The sequence below is a fragment of the Trachemys scripta genome, chromosome 15 (assembly GCF_013100865.1).
Source record: "Trachemys scripta elegans isolate TJP31775 chromosome 15, CAS_Tse_1.0, whole genome shotgun sequence".
NCBI classification, from domain to species: Eukaryota; Metazoa; Chordata; order Testudines; family Emydidae; genus Trachemys; species Trachemys scripta.
In genome coordinates this window covers 19,791,371-19,810,212 of record NC_048312.1, presented here as the reverse complement: position 1 = coordinate 19,810,212, position 18,842 = coordinate 19,791,371, and the positions used below count along the sequence as shown (strand labels likewise).

General features: G+C 41.8%; 1 protein-coding gene across 8 annotated transcripts in view; it reads right to left on the bottom strand.

Moving 5' to 3' along the window:
- The window catches only part of CABIN1 (calcineurin binding protein 1), a 236,290-nt gene that overhangs the window by 64,232 nt on the left and 153,216 nt on the right, over nucleotides 1-18,842 (bottom strand). For all 8 annotated transcript variants that reach the window (XR_004648280.1, XM_034791361.1, XM_034791366.1 and 5 more), the window contains 3 exons: nucleotides 17,476-17,572; nucleotides 15,302-15,946; nucleotides 14,405-14,479 (listed from right to left, as the gene is read on the bottom strand). Coding sequence is in view for 7 of the 8 variants with exons in the window: in XM_034791361.1 (XP_034647252.1) it covers nucleotides 14,405-14,479; nucleotides 15,302-15,946; nucleotides 17,476-17,572 (817 nt within the window). In the remaining variant the exon portion in view is untranslated. The remainder of the gene's footprint in view (nucleotides 1-14,404; nucleotides 14,480-15,301; nucleotides 15,947-17,475; nucleotides 17,573-18,842) is intronic.

The following is an 18,842-nucleotide window of genomic DNA, read 5'->3' as shown; positions in this document are numbered from 1 at the left end:
CTCACTGGAGAAACACACAGGGAAGACGGTTCGGGGAACGAGGAAGATGACGATGGAGGTACTGTAGGTAGCTCACAGCAGCAAGGAAGCGGAGAAACCGGTTTCCCCAACAGCCAGGATCTGTTTGTTACCCTGGACCTGGAACCAGTAACCTCCGAACTCACCCAAGACCCTCAGGGCACACAGGAGACCTCTGGTGAGTGTACCTTTGTAAATATTTGTAAACATTACACATGGTTTAAAAGCAAGCGTGTTTAATGATTAATTTGCCCTGGCAATCGCGGCCAGTACATCTACTGGAAAAGTCTGTTAACGTGTATGGGGATGGAGCGGAAATCCTCCAGGGACATCTCCAGAAAGCTCTCCTTTATGTACTCCCAAAGCCTTTGCAAAAGGTTTCTGGGGAGGGCTGCCTTATCCCGTCCGCCATGGTAGGACACTTTACCACGCCAGGCCAGTAGCACGTAGTCTGGAATCATTGCATAACAAAGCATGGCAGCGTATGGTCCCGGTGTTTGCTGGCATGCAGACAATATCCATTCCTTGTCTCTCTTTGTTATCCTCAGGAGAGTGATATCATTCACGGTCACCTGGTTGAAATGGGGTGATTTTATTAAGGGGACATTCAGAGGCGCCCGTTCCTGCTCTTCTGAACAGAAATGTTCCCCGCTGTTAACCATGCGGTGGAGGGGAGGGGTGAAGTGATCATCCCAGAGAATCGTGTGTGTGTGTGTGTGTGGGGGGGGTGGTTTACTTGTGTTTGTGCCGCATGTTAACCGGGAAACTGCAGCCCCCTCCTTTTACATTGAAACCCCATTTTAAATGGACAACCCAATTCATCCTTGAGATGGGAAATGCGCTGCTGTTTGCAACCTTTCCCGCATGTTAAGAAGGTTAAATAAGCCAAAACACTGTGGCCTACGATGGCTGCCTGCAAGCCGAAATATGCGACCTTGTAATGAAAGAGTGTACCCATTGTTCCCTAAAATGTGTCTTTTTTAACCACCTCTCCCTTCTCCTCCACCAGCTGCAAATGTTTCTCCTTCGCAGAGGCTCGTGAACATTAGAAAGAGAAAACGTAAGACGAGGGACGAGATGTTCACGGAGCTGCAGATGTCCTCCCACGCTGATAGAGCACAGCAGAATGCGTGGAGGCAGTCAATGTCGGAGATGAGAAAAGTCCAACATGAACGAGAGGAGAGGTGGCGGGCTGAAGACGATAGGTGGCGTCAGCTTGCAGACAGACGGCAAGAGGCAATGCTCCGTCTGCTGGAGCATCAAAGTGATATGCTCGAGCGTATGGTTGAGTTGCAGGAAAGGCAGCAGGAGCAGAGACCGCCGCTACAGCCCCTGTGTAACCAACAGCCCTCCTCCCCAAGTTCCATAGCCTCGTCACCCAGACGCCCAAGAACACGGTGGGGGGGCCTCCGTCCACCCAGTCACTCCACCCCAGATGATCGCCCAAGCATCAGAAGGCTGGGCTTCAATAAGAGTTAAAGTTTTAAAATGCAGTGTGTCCTTTTCCATCCCTCCTCCCCCACCCATCCCTGCTACCTTGGCAATTATCCCCCTACCTCTGTAAGGAACTAATAAAGAATGCATGAATGTGAAAAAACAATGACTTTATTGCCTCTGCAAGCGGGAGGGGAGGGGAGGGTGGGGTGGGGTGGTTGGTTTACAGGGAAGTAGAGTGAACCGGGTCGGGGGGGGGGGTTGGAGGGTTCATCAAGGAGAAACAAACAGAAGTTTCACACAGTAGCCTGGCCAGTCACAAAACTCGTTTTCAAAGCTTCTCTGATGCGCACCGCGCCCTGCTGTGCTCCTCTAACCGCCCTGGTGTCTGGCTGCGCGTAATCAGCGGCCAGGCGAGTTGCCTCAACCTCCCACCCCGCCATAAATGTCTCCCCCTTACTCTCACAGATATTGTGGAGCGCACAGCAAGCAGCAATAACAATGGGGATATTCTTTTCGCTGAGGTCTGAGCGAGTCAGTAAGCTGCGCCAGCGCGCTTTTAAACGTCCAAATGCACATTCCACCACCATTCGGCACTTGCTCAGCCTGTAGTTGAACAGGTCCTGACTCCTGTCCAGGCTGCCTGTGTATGGCTTCATGAGCCATGGCATTAAGGGGTAGGCTGGGTCCCCAAGGATCACGATAGGCATTTCAACATCCCCAATGGTCACTTTCTGGTCCGGGAAGAAAGTCCCTTCCTCCAGCTTTCGAAACAGAGCAGAGTTCCTGAAGACGCGAGCATCATGTACCTTTCCCGGCCATCCCACGTTGATGTTGGTGAAACGTCCCTTGTGATCCACCAGGGCTTGCAGCAGCTTTGAAAAGTACCCCTTGCGGTTTATGTAGTCGGTGGCTTGGTGCTCCGGTGACAAGATAGGGATATGGGTTCCGTCTATGGCCCCGCCACAGTTTGGGAATCCCATTTCAGCAAAACCATCCACTATTGACTGCACGTTGCCCAGAGTCACTACCCTTGCTATCACCAGGTCTTTCATTGCCCTGGCAAATTGGATCACAGCAGCCCCCACAGTAGATTTGCCCACTCCAAATTGATTCCCGACTGACCGGTAGCTGTCTGGCGTTGCAAGCTTCCACAGGGCTATTGCCACTCGCTTCTCAACTGTGAGGGCTGCTCTCATCTTGGTATCCTGGCGTTTCAGGGCAGGGGAAAGCAAGTCACAAAGTTCCATGAAAGTGCCCTTACGCATGCGAAAGTTTCGCAGCCACTGGGAATCGTCCCATACCTGCAGCACGATGCGGTCCCACCAGTCTGTGCTTGTTTCCCGGGCCCAGAATCGGCGTTCCACGGTATCAACCTGCCCCAGTAACACCATGATTTCCACATTGCTGGGGCCTGTGCCTTGTGAGAGGTCTATGGCCATGTCAATTTCCTCATCACTCTCGTCGCCGCGCTGCAATCGCCTCCTCGCCTGGTCCGGGTTTCGCCTTGGCATGTTCTGGCTCTGCATGTACTCCAGGACAATGCGCGTGGTGTTCATAGTGCTCATAATTGCCGCGGTGATCTGAGCGGGCTCCATGATCCCAGTGCTAGCTATGGCGCCTGGTCAGAAAAAAGGCGCGAAAGTAGTATCTGATGGACCAGGAGAAGGAGGGCGGGAGGGAGGGAGGGCCGAGTGACGACATGGCGTACAGGTACAGGAACAGGGAGAAACACAAACAACTGTCACACAGAATGGTCCCCCCAAAGATTAAACTGGAAACCCTGGGCTTAGCAGGCCGTTGATTTCACGGAGGAAGGGGAAGCAAATGAACACAGAACAAATCTATTTTTTACATCTTAAGGTGGCAGCCGACGCTGCAGCATGAGTGACAGCCATACCAGTATGACGATGACGGATACCAATCATAATATGCCATCATCTGCCAAAAGGCAAGGGGCTGCTGCTGTGTAGCAATGCAGCCCCACGTCTGCCAGCCCCACGTCCGCCAGCACCCAGCATCGCCCTCGGCCTCTTCTGGGTGCTTAGCAGACAATATTGGGCAATTGGCAGAAAATAGTATATTATGACTGGTAACCGTCATCATCGAAACAGTAGCATGTCTGCCCAGGTGGCCATGATTGACAGCCATACCAGTACGACGACGACGGGTACCAGTCATAATATACCATCGCCTGCAAGGGGCTGGTGCAATGCAGCACTACGGCTGCCAGCCCCACGGCTATCACTCATGCTACACCGTCTACCGCCAAAAGGCAGTTAGCAGCTGCTGCTGTGTAGCAATGCAGTCCCACGTCTGCCGGCACCCAGAGGACATATGGTGACGGTGAGCTCAGCTGAGCTGAGCGGGCTCCATGCTTGCCGTGGTATGTTGTCTGCACAGGTAACCCAGGTAAAAAGGCGCGAATCTATTGTCTGCCGTTGCTGTGACGAGGGGGGAGGGGCCTGACGACATGTACCCAGAACCGCCCGCGACACTGTTTTGCATCATCCGGGCATTGGGATCTCAACCCAGAATTCAAAGAAAAGGCGCGAACCGCTTCTCGGCTCGAGCTGTGGCGCAAACGTAGTATCTGACGGCCTAGGGGAAGGAGGGAGGGGGGCCGAGTGACGACATGGCGTACAGGCACAGGGAATTAAAATAAAGAACGGTGGCTGTGCATCAGGGAGAGACACAAACAACTGTCACAGACTGGTCCCCCCCAAAGATTAAACTGAAAACCCTGTTGACGGAGGGAGGGGGAAGCAAATGAATACAGAGCAAATCTATTTTTTACATCTTAAGACGACGGTGCAGCGTGACTGATAGCCCTCGGCATCTTTCTGGGTGCTTGGCAGCAAATACTGGGCGGTGTATGACGATGGTCTTCAGGCCTATTGCACGAGCTGCTGCTCAGGGAAGACTCTGCTAACGTGCGATGACCCGACTTGTAATAGGCCGGCTAACAGTCATAATACACCATTTACTGCCAAAAGGCAAGCCCCACGGCTGCCAGCACCCAGATCGCCGATGAAGGCTACCAGTCTACTGCACCGTCTACCGCCAAAAGGCAGTTAGCAGCTGCTGCTGTGTAGCAATGCAGTCCCACGTCTGCCGGCACCCAGAGGACATATGGTGATGGTGAGCTCAGCTGTGCTGAGCGGGCTCCATGTTGTCTGCACAGGTAACCCAGGTAACCCAGATAAAAAGGCGCGAATCTATTGTCTGCCGTTGCTGTGACGGGGGAGGGAGGGGCCTGACGACATGTACCCAGAACCGCCCGCGACACTGTTTTGCATCATCCGGGCATTGGGATCTCAACCCAGAATTCCAAGGGGCGGCAGAGACTGCGGGAACTGTGGGATAGCTGTGGGATAGCTACCCATAGTGCAATGCTCCGGAAGTCGACGCTAGCCTCGTACTGTGGACGCGGTCTGCCGACTAGAGCACCTAGAGCATTTTATTGTGTGGACATACACAATCGGCTGTATACAACCGATTTCAATAAAACCGGCTTCTATAAATTCGAACTAATTTCGTAGTGTAGACATACCCTTAGAGTGGTACAAAGGGGTATAATTAAGCAGTGGGATGAAATTAAGGAGAAAATTTAGGTGGGATATCAGAAAAACATGTCAGACGGTAAGATCTATCATACCACAAAATAGTCTCCCTAGAGCAGTGGACTGGACAATGTACTAGAAAATATACTGAAAGGAACAATGCTGTATTTGCAGGTAAAATGAACTAGATGAACTAAAGTGTCTTTTCCATCTCTAATGCTTAAGTGCCTATGATTCACTGTCATGGTTTCTCATATATATCTATGTATGTAAAATGCATGTGCGGCATATACCCCACCCCATCCATCCCAATAAGTACTGCCCATGTTTTCCCATCAACCAAACCAATTCACTTGATGGGGGGAAAAACCCCAAATTGTTTCAGCAAGAGGACAAGCAACTGCTTAGCTAAGAAAGATGAGGCTTTCACTATGTGTTAATGACCAGCAGACTCTGTCTCAGCAAAATTAGTGACTAAGAAATATTGTGAAGAAATTAAATGCTCCATAATCTTTTGTTTGGGTTTGCATTTTATGTCTATGTCAGCACCACATATTTACTTCTGTAAACTCATATACACTTGCCAGTACCTGGGGCCTTAATGGAGTAAATCTGGAATTGCTGTAGAAAACCTCTTCCAAACAATTTACAAAAGTATAAAAGTAGATAGAATTACGTTTTAGAAACATGGAGTATCTGTGTTATTTAACTGAAGTGAATCCTCTTTACATTTTGTGAAACTGGAAATCTAGTGTTCTAGGTGTATATTTATGTCTGCACTGAGGCACATACTGCATGTTTTGTCCAGTTCAGGATCATCGAAATATGAACATATTCGTTTGCTTTTCCCTTAATACCATGCATTGATACAATGGTATCTTAATACAATTACTGCTAGCACCCAGTTGTATGATAGCTCCTTTTTGGAGAAGTATAGATCTCCGTAAAATTAGTTGCACAGAGAAATGAAGTATGGGAAATACTTTCAGTTGTGGGGAGAGGAGAGACAGGCAGCTTATCACAGGCTCAAGCAGATTTTATGGTATGGCTATAATTTTTTAAATCTGAAGATAATAAATACACAGATAATCATAAGAGGTTAATGAAACAAATTGGTCTTTTAAAAGGTAACCAATACAGGTTCTGAATAAGATATTTTAATACTTGTATTGAAAGTTCATGTATGTTAATAAATGATAAAAAAAAGAGCTTTTAAAAAAAATCTTAGTGTCAAGGAAGCACAGCAGAATTCCTGTAAGAAAGTACCTGAAATAAATCAATTTTCAAAAATGGACCTTGCTCATTTTAGCTAGCATTCAATATTAGGATTAAAAGTTATTCCGCTAAAACAAAAATAAATTTCTTATTGCCCTGCAATAAAGTTTGGATGTTGCTTCTGTGCAGAAAACAATCCATTCTACATCTTCTTTGAAAGGGGGGAGGGATAGCTCAGTGGTTTGAGCATTGGCCTGCTAAACCCAGGGTTGTGAGTTCAATCCTTGAGGGGGGCCACTTGGGGATCTAGGGCAAAATCAGTACTTGGTCCTGCTAGTGAAGGCAGGGGGCTGGACTTGATGACCTGTCAAGGTCCCTTCCAGTTCTAGGAGATGGGATGGGGATGGGACTCCCTCTCTAATCTTTCAGTTCCCATCTATATGTCTGTCTTAACCTGTTAAGCCCCTTTGGTTTACAGCACCATAATTTATTATTACTGAATGTTTTAAATTGAAGTTCTCCCTCTGGGGAAAATGTCTCCCTTGTCTACTGCAATTCCCTCTTCTCTGGTGCCACCACATACATGCTCTTGAACTTGAATAGTTTTCCCCACTCACTTTGTATTGTGACCTAGTAGGACTGAAGAAGTTAATTTCTCCTATGGGACAAGGGAATAGGAGATGGGTGTTGGTTGAGTAGGCATGTCTGGGTTGGTATGAATGAACGCTCAAGAACAGTCAACATATGGATGGAGTTACCTTGGAGAGATAATAGAAGACCAACAATCAGACACTAACTGGCAGCCAAGCGATGCAAAACACGAGACAGCAGCATGACTAGAGCTTGAAACAAAGAAGTAAGATGCTAGGAGGCTGCAATAAGAACTCTCCTGCCTAGGACTGTGGGAGGGATGGAGTCCTGGATGTTTTTGAACCAAAGAAGCATGTTGTGCTGACAGCATGGACATGTGTAAGCTTTGCTTTTCCATTTTAAGCAAAAGACCCTAAAATACTGTATTCCAGTTGATTAATAATGTGACTTGTTTTGAAAAGGCTTTCCTGTGTCACTGAAAACATATGCTGTTTGCATAGCTCCCAAAAGGGCAAAGTATCCAATTTTTTTTGGACTCAGTGGAGCCACAATAAGAAATAATGGTGCTGAAGCCTGGACTCAGTCTTGGAGTAGTGGAGCTGTGGGGCAAATAAGTAGAGGCCTAGGACCTAGCACTAAAAAAGGTATACTCCGAGAGAAACAATATAAAAGTTGAAGGTAAGCTTTCCCTTTGGATCCAAGATATTTGGTAGGAAGATTGTTATTGTCTCATTGTTTCCTTGTTTTCTGTTTAGCCAATACACGGTACGTGTAGGACACACCACATTAATATTGTATTATATTTAGCATGTGGGCAGTTATGTTAAAATTTTTGTCAAGATATATACTGTGCAATGTGAAATGATGCTTTTGGCACCAGTGAGTACAAAACTGGCAAAGGCAAGATACATTAATGGTTTGCCCTGGTACAAGTTTGGGAGGTGCCTTCATGCCTATTGGTACCTAGTATGTGGTAAACAAGAGATGAGGCAAGGTACAGAACAACAAACTAAGGAACTTGTACAAACTGGTGGGTTGGATCTTAGGTGACATTTGAAGTGCTTTTGTCTTGTACACAACCTTGTAATAAATAGAGGTAATTCTGAGGGTGTATCTTCGAAACACCATTACTGTGTAAGAGGAAGATGCTGCGAGATAAGAATTGTTTCCCAAAAGGAGGGGTATGTATTTCTCCTTTTCATGTTGTACTATTTTGTCTTTAGGCAATACACTGGCTAAGCTTGGCTATTTGGTCTTTTAACATTTTTACTATTGAACTGCAAATGTAGTTAATCAATTGGCTATACATTTTAATCAGTAATTCCTGCTCCCCATCTGTCTTCTCCCCCTGTTGCTTCTTGTCCTAAAACTAAGACTGCGGGGCAGGGACTATCTTTTTGTTCTGTTTGTAGTGCGCCTAGCAAAATGGGGTCCTGGTCCTTCGGAAATACAAATAAATCATTATATAAACAAATAAATGGTATTGTATTTCTCAAGCTAGTTTGGCAAGTGCATTTTTAATGACTGGCCAAATTTAAATAAAAATAAACTGGTTCAAATCCTCTCTGCTTCTCTTAACTTTCTCAGATGACTGAAATGTTTCTCTTTGCCATATCACCCAATAAGATCACATAAGAGAAGCAGCAGTTAAACAAACCTTTACGGGTTGTCTACACTAGAGGAGCTTCAATGGCATAGCTACTTTGCTGCGCTATGCTCCTGTAACCCCGTAATGTAAATGCATCCTACAGTGACTGGAAGGGGTTTGTCAGTCACTGAAGGAACTCCCCCACCCTGACGGGTGGTAGCTAGGACAACAAAAGCATTCTTCCATCAACCTCGCTGTGTCTTCACCAGGGATTAGGTTGGCATAGCTAGAACACTTGTGTTGACTTATTTTCTGCTCTTCTTTAAAGAGACATAACAAATACCAACGCCCCTGAAAACAATGCTGTCAAATTTCCAGGTGGAAAACTTCCCTGATGGGGCTGGAAAAAAGTTAAAAACAGGTATTGATTGGACGTCCCATTCAGTCACTAGTTCTGGCAGCCAATGAAAGTCTTCAGAACAAATATGCATGCTGATTGGCTGTTACAGTTGTAAAATCTGTGCTACCTGTGGCCATGAAAGAAAAAACCCAAGATATTGGCTTGTTAAAAACGGATAAAAACAACAGATAAATCACAGACCTTGTAAGTCTATTTTCCCATCCAAACCCTCCAGTAACACAGGCCTCTCTCCTTGGGTTGCTGCTGTTTTACACATTAGCACCATTTGTTTACAGGACGTAAATATTTGCTGGTTTGAGATAAAGCAGGATTCACTCTATTGGAACCAGACAGATGTCCCTTAGAGTAAATATTCTAGTGCCTGCATATTAATCCATGGCTTTGTACTAGCAATATGTCATCTCCATGCTATTCAAGATCATATCCCCAGCAGAAGAGAGTCAAACTGACTATGTTGAGTAATCTCTAAAATTCAGATTTCCACCTTCCCAAAAGGGAGTCCCTAGAAGGGTTTGAAGAAAGGCATACGTTAAATTAGACAGTAAGTTTTATTAGAAATGACTTATTAGGAGAACCTGTGTTGTTCCAGTGTACTCAGATATCAAACCTGCTCTAGTAGTTGCTTTCAAGACTAAATTTGTTCTCAGCGTTCTCCCATCTCAAACTTTAGCTACATGACTGAACAATGAATGACTTTGCTAGAGGATCTGGTGGTAAACTAGTCACATTCCCAGAATCTTAGCATCCTACAACTAACATAACTCAATTGGTCATGCTAATCTTCTCAGAACTCTACTTAGCAGCAAGTTATTTCCAGGATGAAACAACAGCAGGATGGATAAAAATCAACTGTTTTTGAAAGAAAAATAAAAAAATGTTTTCTTTACATCAGATTTTTTAAATGTTGTCATTTAAATTGTAAGTTTCTCTTTTTAAAATTAAACCTGTTGTACAAAACATATTAGAGTCTCTTAAAACATTTACATAAAAAATATATGTTGAATCCGTGAGCCTCTATAAAACTTTGAGTTCAAGGCTGCTTTTCTATATAAAGAAAGGATTAAGGAAAAAACATCTAACTTTTGAGGTCAAGCTTAATAAATAAAGCACAACAGGGCAGCCTAATTGAAGAGACTGTCTCATATCAAGAGCTAGGCGAAACTAGCAATATAAATTCCAGTCACTTTCACTTAGGCATATTTGAATATTTTCCCAGGCTGGCCTGAAATAATCAGTTAAATTCACCGACTACAGTTAGTCCCTCAGTTTAATAAATAATTTAGCTGTAAATGTGAAACATGTTTTGATAAGAGAAGTTTATGTATTCAAAACATTTAAGGTTGTTTTGTTTAATAAAAATAAATTTGATATGCCATTTTGTGTGATTAATTAAATTCCAGTTACCATCCCAATGAGGCTTCACACAAATCACAAGCAAGAAGCTAATTACCTAGTAAATAAGCAATATATCATTCACCATTTCCTAACACACTAAAAATGTACAGTTAATAAGAATCTGAAAATACTGAGCTATACAATTTCTTTAAAAATATATATGTATACCAAGTAGTTATTTAGTAACAGTTAACCCTCCTAGAGAGCAAAAAGTTGTACCAAATCTAGTGTAAATGATCTATTTAGTTGTAAATCAACAAATTTTAATGGTTATAACAACCAATGAGAGTGCACCTTTCTTTAGAAAAAAACTGAAGTACAAATGGAAAAGTTGATTAAAACTGATTATTTAAATCAAGGCTTTCCACTTGGTTATTTAAATCATGATTTAAATCAATGCACTCTGAACAAAAGCATGGTTTATTTTAAGAAATTCACTACTCAGCATATTAGTTTTACAATCCAGGTCACAAATCAGACTAACATTTTTTGTTTTAAAGGAAAAATAAAGACATGATTTGCCTTCTGATCCCAGATTTCTTTATAAAGAAACAAGTTAAAGAGTAGACTATATGGGAAGAGAAAAAGTCCGTGCTGTATTGCCACTTGCACTATTTGTAGTCATTTGTGTAGTTTTAACAGGAAAATGTTACTGGCTACCTGATGGGGTCAATATGGAGAACAAGACCTTCCACTGAAAATCAAATCAAGAGAGCCTCCTGCACCTCTTTCTACCTCCTTCCTTCAAGAAATCAAACAATTAGTTCTCAAGAACCTGTCAAATTGCTTCTTAAATGAATCTGCTTTGCAAAATACTCCATAAACAAATTGAATACAGAGTATAAAATGTAGTGTCCTTGCAACTATATGAGAAGTGTAATATTTAGCACATTGGACTATCTGCTCCTACTTCTCTTGTCTGCTTATATTTCTAGGAGAAGGAAAGAGATCATTTGTTTTATCTTGTTAATACAATTGTTTTAATAAATGCTAATAATGAAAATCCACTACCATCACTTCTAAGATTCTACACCTGTAGTGAGTATTGTGTATTAACAAAATGGGAAGAATTCTTGCAGCATAAAACATTAAACCAATAGCTTCACTCCCAAATTGAAAAAAAAAAAAAAAATTAAGTTGGTCTATGTGAAGACAAATGGTCTAGGTCTTTAAACCAACTGTTCTCTGAGACATTGTTTGACATGCTAACTTTACAAGTGCACCTGAACAATAAAAGGTATGTTTGTAATACATATATCAAGCAGAAGAGGACAAACTTCTATCAAGACAAGAAAAGGGATTTTAGTTAATGAGTGCTGCTGTAATCCTAATGCTTCAGATTTTCATTTTTCTAATTTATGTTATGGCACTCTACATCTAAGGAATGATTAATTTAAAAAAATAGAATAGAAGCCCAGGTTTAAAGATCCTCAAGTGGTGTGACTGTAGAAGTGCAATATGCTCAGGTGTCTTCTGGTTTCTGACCTCTCTTGTTCACAGACTAATGCTAATTCTAGAAGCGAATTTCTGGTTATCATGCCTGAGGCTAATAAGAAATTACGGTACTTAAGTTATAAGAAAAGTCCCGTCTCAAGGACAGCAAAACATTTCTTTTGAGGAGACAGAATTAGTGAAAGCCCTAAATGCATGACACAGAAGCCTCCTGTCTTCATGTTACCCATTCATTCATCAGAAAGACCTTCATCCCCGTTCCTATTGTGACAGCTTTGTGGCCTTCTTGAGAGAGGGTGCAGTTTGACATTATTCAGGCTGTAATGCAAAGATCAAACAGTAACCCCATGCATCATCATAGAACTGTTGATCGAATTGTAGTCATCGCTCTACATGAATTTAATAGATTTCTAAAAAGACTTAGACACAGTCGATAGAACTGTCTATTGGAAATTGCTGCATCACTATGGAATCCCCCAGAAATCTGTGATTATTCTTCAAAGCTTCTATGAAAATATAACATGCCAAGTAATACATAACAGCAAAGTGACTAAGCCACTCAAGGTAACTACCGGCATCAGACAAGTACATCTTATGTCACAGATGACTTTCCTATTAGTAACAAATTGGGTAATGAGAAAAACCACAAACAGCCCAGGGTTTGCAACAGACTTTCACACAGAAACTAGAAGACCCTGACTTTGCAGATAACATCAGCTTGCTGTCCCATACCCACAAAGATATGCAAGCTAAAACAAACCATCTCCAGACATATGTTACTAGGGCTGAAAATCAACACTAGGAAAACTAAAACCATGAGAATCAACCCCAACAACACTTTCTGGGATTAGCGAGACATAGTAGGTAAGGTAATACCTTTTACTGGACCAACTTCTGTTGGTGAGAGAGGCAAGCTTTCGAGCTACACGGAGCTCTTTCTCATGTCTGGGAAAGGTACTTAGATCTTTATACAAATACAAAATACAAGATCAAACTGATAGAATATATGCTAAGGGACCATTCTGGGATTGACATAGAAGAGGTCTGACACTTCACATATCTTGGCAGCATCATAAGCAAAACAGGTGGAATAGACGAAATAAATTAACAACTAGGGGTCTCAAAGTTATTTGGAACAGGGGAATTTGTCTTTATAGTTTGAGACATACAAGCATGCACATAAAATTGCCATAAGGTAACGAGAGTAAGCAGATGAACCCACAATGGAAGTCTCTGGGCCAAAATCAGCAACTTTAACTGGCGGTCTAAGTAGACTGTAAAACAGGTGATATAACTTGAATTGATTAGGTATTCAGTAGATGTGAAAAAATAAGTGCAACTTACTGATCTAGGAGATGTGTGTGGGATTGTAGCAAGAAAAGCAACTAAATAGGTAGGTGTAGGAGAAAGCATACCTCCAGCTTATCTTTCATCCTCTTGTTAGTTCTTTTCCTGCTCCAGACTCTGTGGTGTGTAAGTTATACTCATTTTGCAACCCCCATTAAATACCAAACTGATACAAGATACACAACTTTATCACTTTCATCCATTTTTCAATGTTCTTATGAATGAGGAATATATTATATTTAAGTCATGGCTGAATTTGGCTCAGTACGTATGCACAATTCCTCATTTTTGGTGCAGAAAATCTCACCCAGTGGCACTTTTTGTATCTAGTTTTACAATTTTAAAATAATACTTCTACCACTTTATATCATAGGAAAGCAATAAAAAGTTTCTAACTTGGACTTCTTTAAATATTTCAAACAAATTTGTGTTTATTGTTCATACATTTTTGAGAGCTGTCAATCTACAATATAGCTAGATTTTTATTATTTTGAAATAATGTATAAGGCAGCTGAGTAATACTTAAAAACTGGCTATTAAGTAGGCACATTGGGATTTTTCCAAGATGTATTTTACTTTTTCTAGTTGTACTTTAGAGTCACTGTTTCTGCTCTTAATCCATGTGTGCTGATGCTATAAACCATAAAATCCTGTGGTTTTGCCAACTCTATGGTTTGCCAGCAACATGAATCACCATAGGACACACCTACTGACCTGTTTGCTCTTTCTTCTTGGCTTTAGGTCTCTCTCCAAGGGTAGGTAAATAACCATCTGCCTTCAGGTTCCACAGCTGTTGCTTGGAGTACAACCCAGAAACCACAGAGTTGCTGGGTGACCATGAAAAATGAGACCTTTACATATAACAATACGTACAGATCTGTTGCTGCTGGTCCAAAGGTTTAGAAGATTTAGATAGAGGAGTCATTGTAAAAGTACGGAAATCACTCTGATTTCCACTGTTAGCTACCTAGATCTCTCATCTTAAATCAGCTCACCTCAATTGTACAATAGATTACAAGTCATCGCAATCCCGCAACAGCCTTTGTAATGACTGATATCATAAAAACTGATGAGGGGAAAGAGAGTATAAAGGGTTAAATAAATAAATTTCAGCCAGTAGACAAAGAAAAAAGGAAATGTGACAAAGGGCTAAGAAACAAATAAGAATTGAATTATCCTTAGCAACAAACACTTGATTAAACATTCAAAGTGTGAAACCCCTCCTCCCTCGACCTCCAACGATACTTGTTCCTCAAAAACAATGCTAAGAGGAAGTAGATGTTTCTTATGTGACTTACAGACCCTTGTCTGCTAACTATCAGACCATAAAATAACAGTGTTGATGATGGTAAAGGGATGAAAGAATGGTTTAGTGCTTACCTGTTTCTGTGCTGAGGCTCCCATATGCACCTGACAGAACTTGACTGCCTGTTCCAGGGCTGCTTCCTCATCCACCTGAATAAAGAAGGACACTTGATGAAGCCAGGATGATTTAGTAACTGGCAGAAAAGCTACACTGATTTCAGTGCAGCAGAAGCAGGCCCTTGAGTTCCAACACAGTGTGGGTTTGACTTTGCATCTTGCAAACAATGCCCTTGTCCTGGCAAGAGGCTCTGTGGCAAAGTGCTCCCTTGCCCAGAGGCAATTTGGTGGGATGGTAGGAGGCCATCTGAAATATGGGGCTCCTTTTATATTTTGTTGGATACGGTGTTCACTGTTGCTCTCTGGTTTAACCAGATTGATTAATATGTCAACAGTGCAATAGGCAGATTCAGACTTTATGCTAACAAAGCCACTGCAAAATTTCACGCTGGGAAGAGCTGAAGGCCCACTCTCCCTATTGCCCAAGTGCATCAACTATCAGTGAATCCTACTGACCAAGGAAGCAACAAACATAGTCCCTCTTGCACCCCTCTCTGCCAAGATCATAAACCAGAAATGTTTGTTAAAAATAGTTGTTTTAATGTACCTTACCTTATAGATAGGACATGATGCAACTCCAAAAATTAAGAGCTCCAAAGTAAGGATGCATTAGGGATTTATGTTCCTAACATAGGTGACATATTTTGATTAATAATCACTCCCTGCCATCTTGAGTCATAAAATGACAATGGTAACAGAGAGACAAGGTGGGTGAGGTAATATCTTTTATTGGGCCAATTTCTATTGATGGGAGACAAGCTTTTGAGAGAGACAGAGAGCTCCTCTTCAGGTAACAGAGGAAGCTGTTTGCCCAAAATCTACAGAGAAAGTTGAACTGATAGTAAAATCACTTGCCTGTTTAATCAGCATGTATGTTTCTGACATGATCTTCTCAATCCTGCCCAGGTCATAGGCCATGACCTTCTGACCTTGTTGCCACACCCGGTAGGCATCCAGTAACAGAGTTTTCCCAGACTCTGCATCATCTAGTAACTTCCTCTTTCTGCTTGATCTCTGGACAGCTTCCTCTGCAGGTGCTGCCTGAACAGTTCCTTTTGCTGCCTGCTGTTGTTGCTGTTTTGAGCTGATACTTAACTCCTCCAGGGAGAGTTCTGCAGTCCTGCTTTCAGGGGTTTTGTCCTTTGAATTCCTGCCAGTCTGAACACGATCTGGCTCAGTATGTTTAAAGGAAGAATCAATTTTTTCAGGGTCTTTGGAATATCCATCAAACTCCATGGGCTCAACTGAGCCAGGCCTGAGAACCTCTTTCATCTCCTTGTCATTCTTATCCTCTTGTTCCAATGTGTCCATAGCATTGAGGGTTTGTCCCTGGGTCACCTCTTTTACTCCATTCTCAGTACCACATACTGCTCCATCGGAGAAAGCTGGCTTTTTGGGAAGGACCTCCTTCCCCTCTTCAGCACTAGCTTTGTTGGAAACATCTGTTGTCATCTTTCCTAAGGCAAGGCTACAAGATTTGGAACCTTGATCTTCTGATACCTTTAAAAAAAGATCATCCTTTTTAATTATCACTGAAATCAGAAGAAGCTTAGTGTTTGAAAAGCTAACTACAGGTAACATGAAGGCTGACAATAAGGACCATTGTTGTGTTGCTGTCTTTGGTGCTAAAGAGAATGAGTTTATTTAGTGTTCATTCTTGCTTAGTTCAAAAAAAAAAAAAAATCTGTTAAAATTAATTCAAGTCACTAGCTTTAAGACTGGTTATAATATTCTGATGAAAAGATCGCAGTTGAACCAATAGCATAAACTGGATAAAAAATGCAATGGCAGGTTTATTTTATTCTTAAAAATTCCTTTTGCTGCTTCAGTCTATGCCATATATTTGATTAGGCAAAATCAGGGTTTAGATAGCTAGAAATTTCCATCATACTGCAACCAAAACCAAATTATTTCTTTTGGCACCTAAACACTAACATCAATTTCATAATCTTCATTTTGGTTTCTACGACATAACCTTCTCTTGTGGTTAGAGGCTTAAAAGATATCATGGACTCTGATCTAACATTTGAATGTTATGGCTTTGCTGTAGTGAAATCTATCTTTGGAATATCACCAGAGTATACCTTCTCCTCTTTCAGACCACAGCTGATATCAAATGCTACTGCTGTCATTCTTACTACATCCAGATGGAAGAACTGCAGTACATATAAAGGTCCAACTCCTTTAAACTTGTTTTCAGTGAGTTTATTAGCTTGTATTCTTCTTAACCAAAGAAATCCTTAGACCAGAGCTCTTCCCTTGATTTGTTTGCCTAATATGCTTCCAAGTTCCAGTAAAGTTAGTTTGAGGACTTATCTACACAGCAAATTACTGCATGGCAAGCCAGGATGTGAATCTACAGCACACTAGCTTGCTGCACAGTAACATCAATGTGGACACTGCTACATTGCAACTGGAATGCTGCTCTACTCTAGGACTTTCCTTGCACTGTATCAGTGTCCACATGGGATGCTACCGTGCAAAAAGCTGGTGTGCTGTAGACTGGCATGCTGGCTTGCCATATAGTGACTTGCCATGCAGACAAGCCCTGATACTGATTTAACTTGCAGACAATATGGAATGTTGGATGCTCACTGATTCAGCAGTTTAGCTCTTTTTCAGAGAGACATAAGACATATGGCTATTCTTTTATTCCTTTCACAAAATGACTGGACTCTGAATGATACCACTTAATGAAAGCTATAAACATAACTAACATGCATGTGGCTGTGAAGAAAGAGTATTAAAGAAACAAATCCAGATCTACAGAGTCTAGGTTTATTCTGCTAGCAGAGCCTCTGGTCGTGCTAACTAAAGATCCTGGGCCAGATTCTGCTCACTAGCATTGTTTTTACACTAATGGAATTACGTGGGGGTAAGAGCAGTTATTTCTGACTTCCACAAGTTTAAGGAAAAGCAGAATCAAACCCACTCTTCATGAATGTCTCTGGTTTTCACGACTGAGCAATAAGCCACCACTGCACTGCACCACTGAAGTTTTCTGGGCAGTTGCACAGATGCTTTCTTACCTCTGTCAGCTCGTTGAGTGTGTCCTCCAATACTTTCACTGTGAGAACAAAGGCTCTTTGTGCAAGAACCTGGCGATCTGCATCCCGTAAGTACTTCCTATGCCACAATGAGAAGATAAGAAAGGAAATTAAGCATCCAAAAGTTCTAGGGTTTTAAAAACAAGAATAAATGTAAACTTTCTAAAAAAATAAAATCTGTTTAGAACAGATGTTGCAGGAAAAAAGCCAGCAAAAATTTACACTTCTACACCAAACTGCTTCAAACTTCCCTTATATCCCTCCCAAGTTTGAGAGGCACTTTGTGGAGAATGGTATTTGTATTGGCAAGACACTGACACTATTATCTATAGGTGTGAAAAATGTCAGAAATGGTGCACAAATTTTCAACACCCCTCAAATTCTGACCTACACTATCTTTGTCAGTCAAAATCTAGACTTCTCCTGAGCAGAGGATGTCAATTATGCAGAATTGGGTTGAATTGCGAGGTGGCTTTTGTAACCTGGATAAATGTCCATTTGAGGCTAAGGGAGGATCAACAGATTATTTTCACTTGTGTTCCAAGTTGCCTTTGAATCCAGATTTCTAGAGTTAAAAAGCTAGTGAATTAACGCATATAATTCCTAATGATTATTTACATTAAATCCTAACTATTTACATTAAGTGCCACAGAAAAGTGCTGTGAATTGGCTGGAACCTACTTAAACTACATATTTAACCCGCCCCCCCCCCCATGAAACACTGTAGCCTCACTGAGTTGCAATTCCTAATTGTGTATTTGACTTTAAAAGAAAGTTTTCAGAGAAAACGTTCTCAGCAACCAGCTTCACCCACCCAGTGTGATGAAAAACAGCATTTCAGCCTCAAAGTTGACTATTTCTAACCAGAACTGGCTACAAATGCAGGAACTACATTTAGTCAGAAATGCACCAAATGTGTATTTTTTATAGCACTTACCTAATCAAACCATTTTGTTTTGTTTTTTCAAATGAATGATTACTGAATTGATGACAATTCTCTGATTTATTACAACTGACAGTTTATTTGAATTGGGTTAAAGTCAAAGAAAAACCTCCTTTAGTAAAACTAAAAATATCAAATATAATTGGCACATGCTATATATACACCCCAATATTTTCACTTTGTCGGAGAAAAACACTCTACTTCCACAACTTACAGGCACCTCACGTAGCTATAGCTTGCTCTGGTTGGCACAAGTGGACCATATTTTAGACAAGTTAAGAATACTCTAAACTTCAGTTTAGAACTGTAAATGATTATGCTGCATTTTGAACACAGCCATGGACTGGCCTGGTATAAATTTAAAGCCTTCTGTCCTCCAGTACTTTTGATATGCTAAAAATTAACA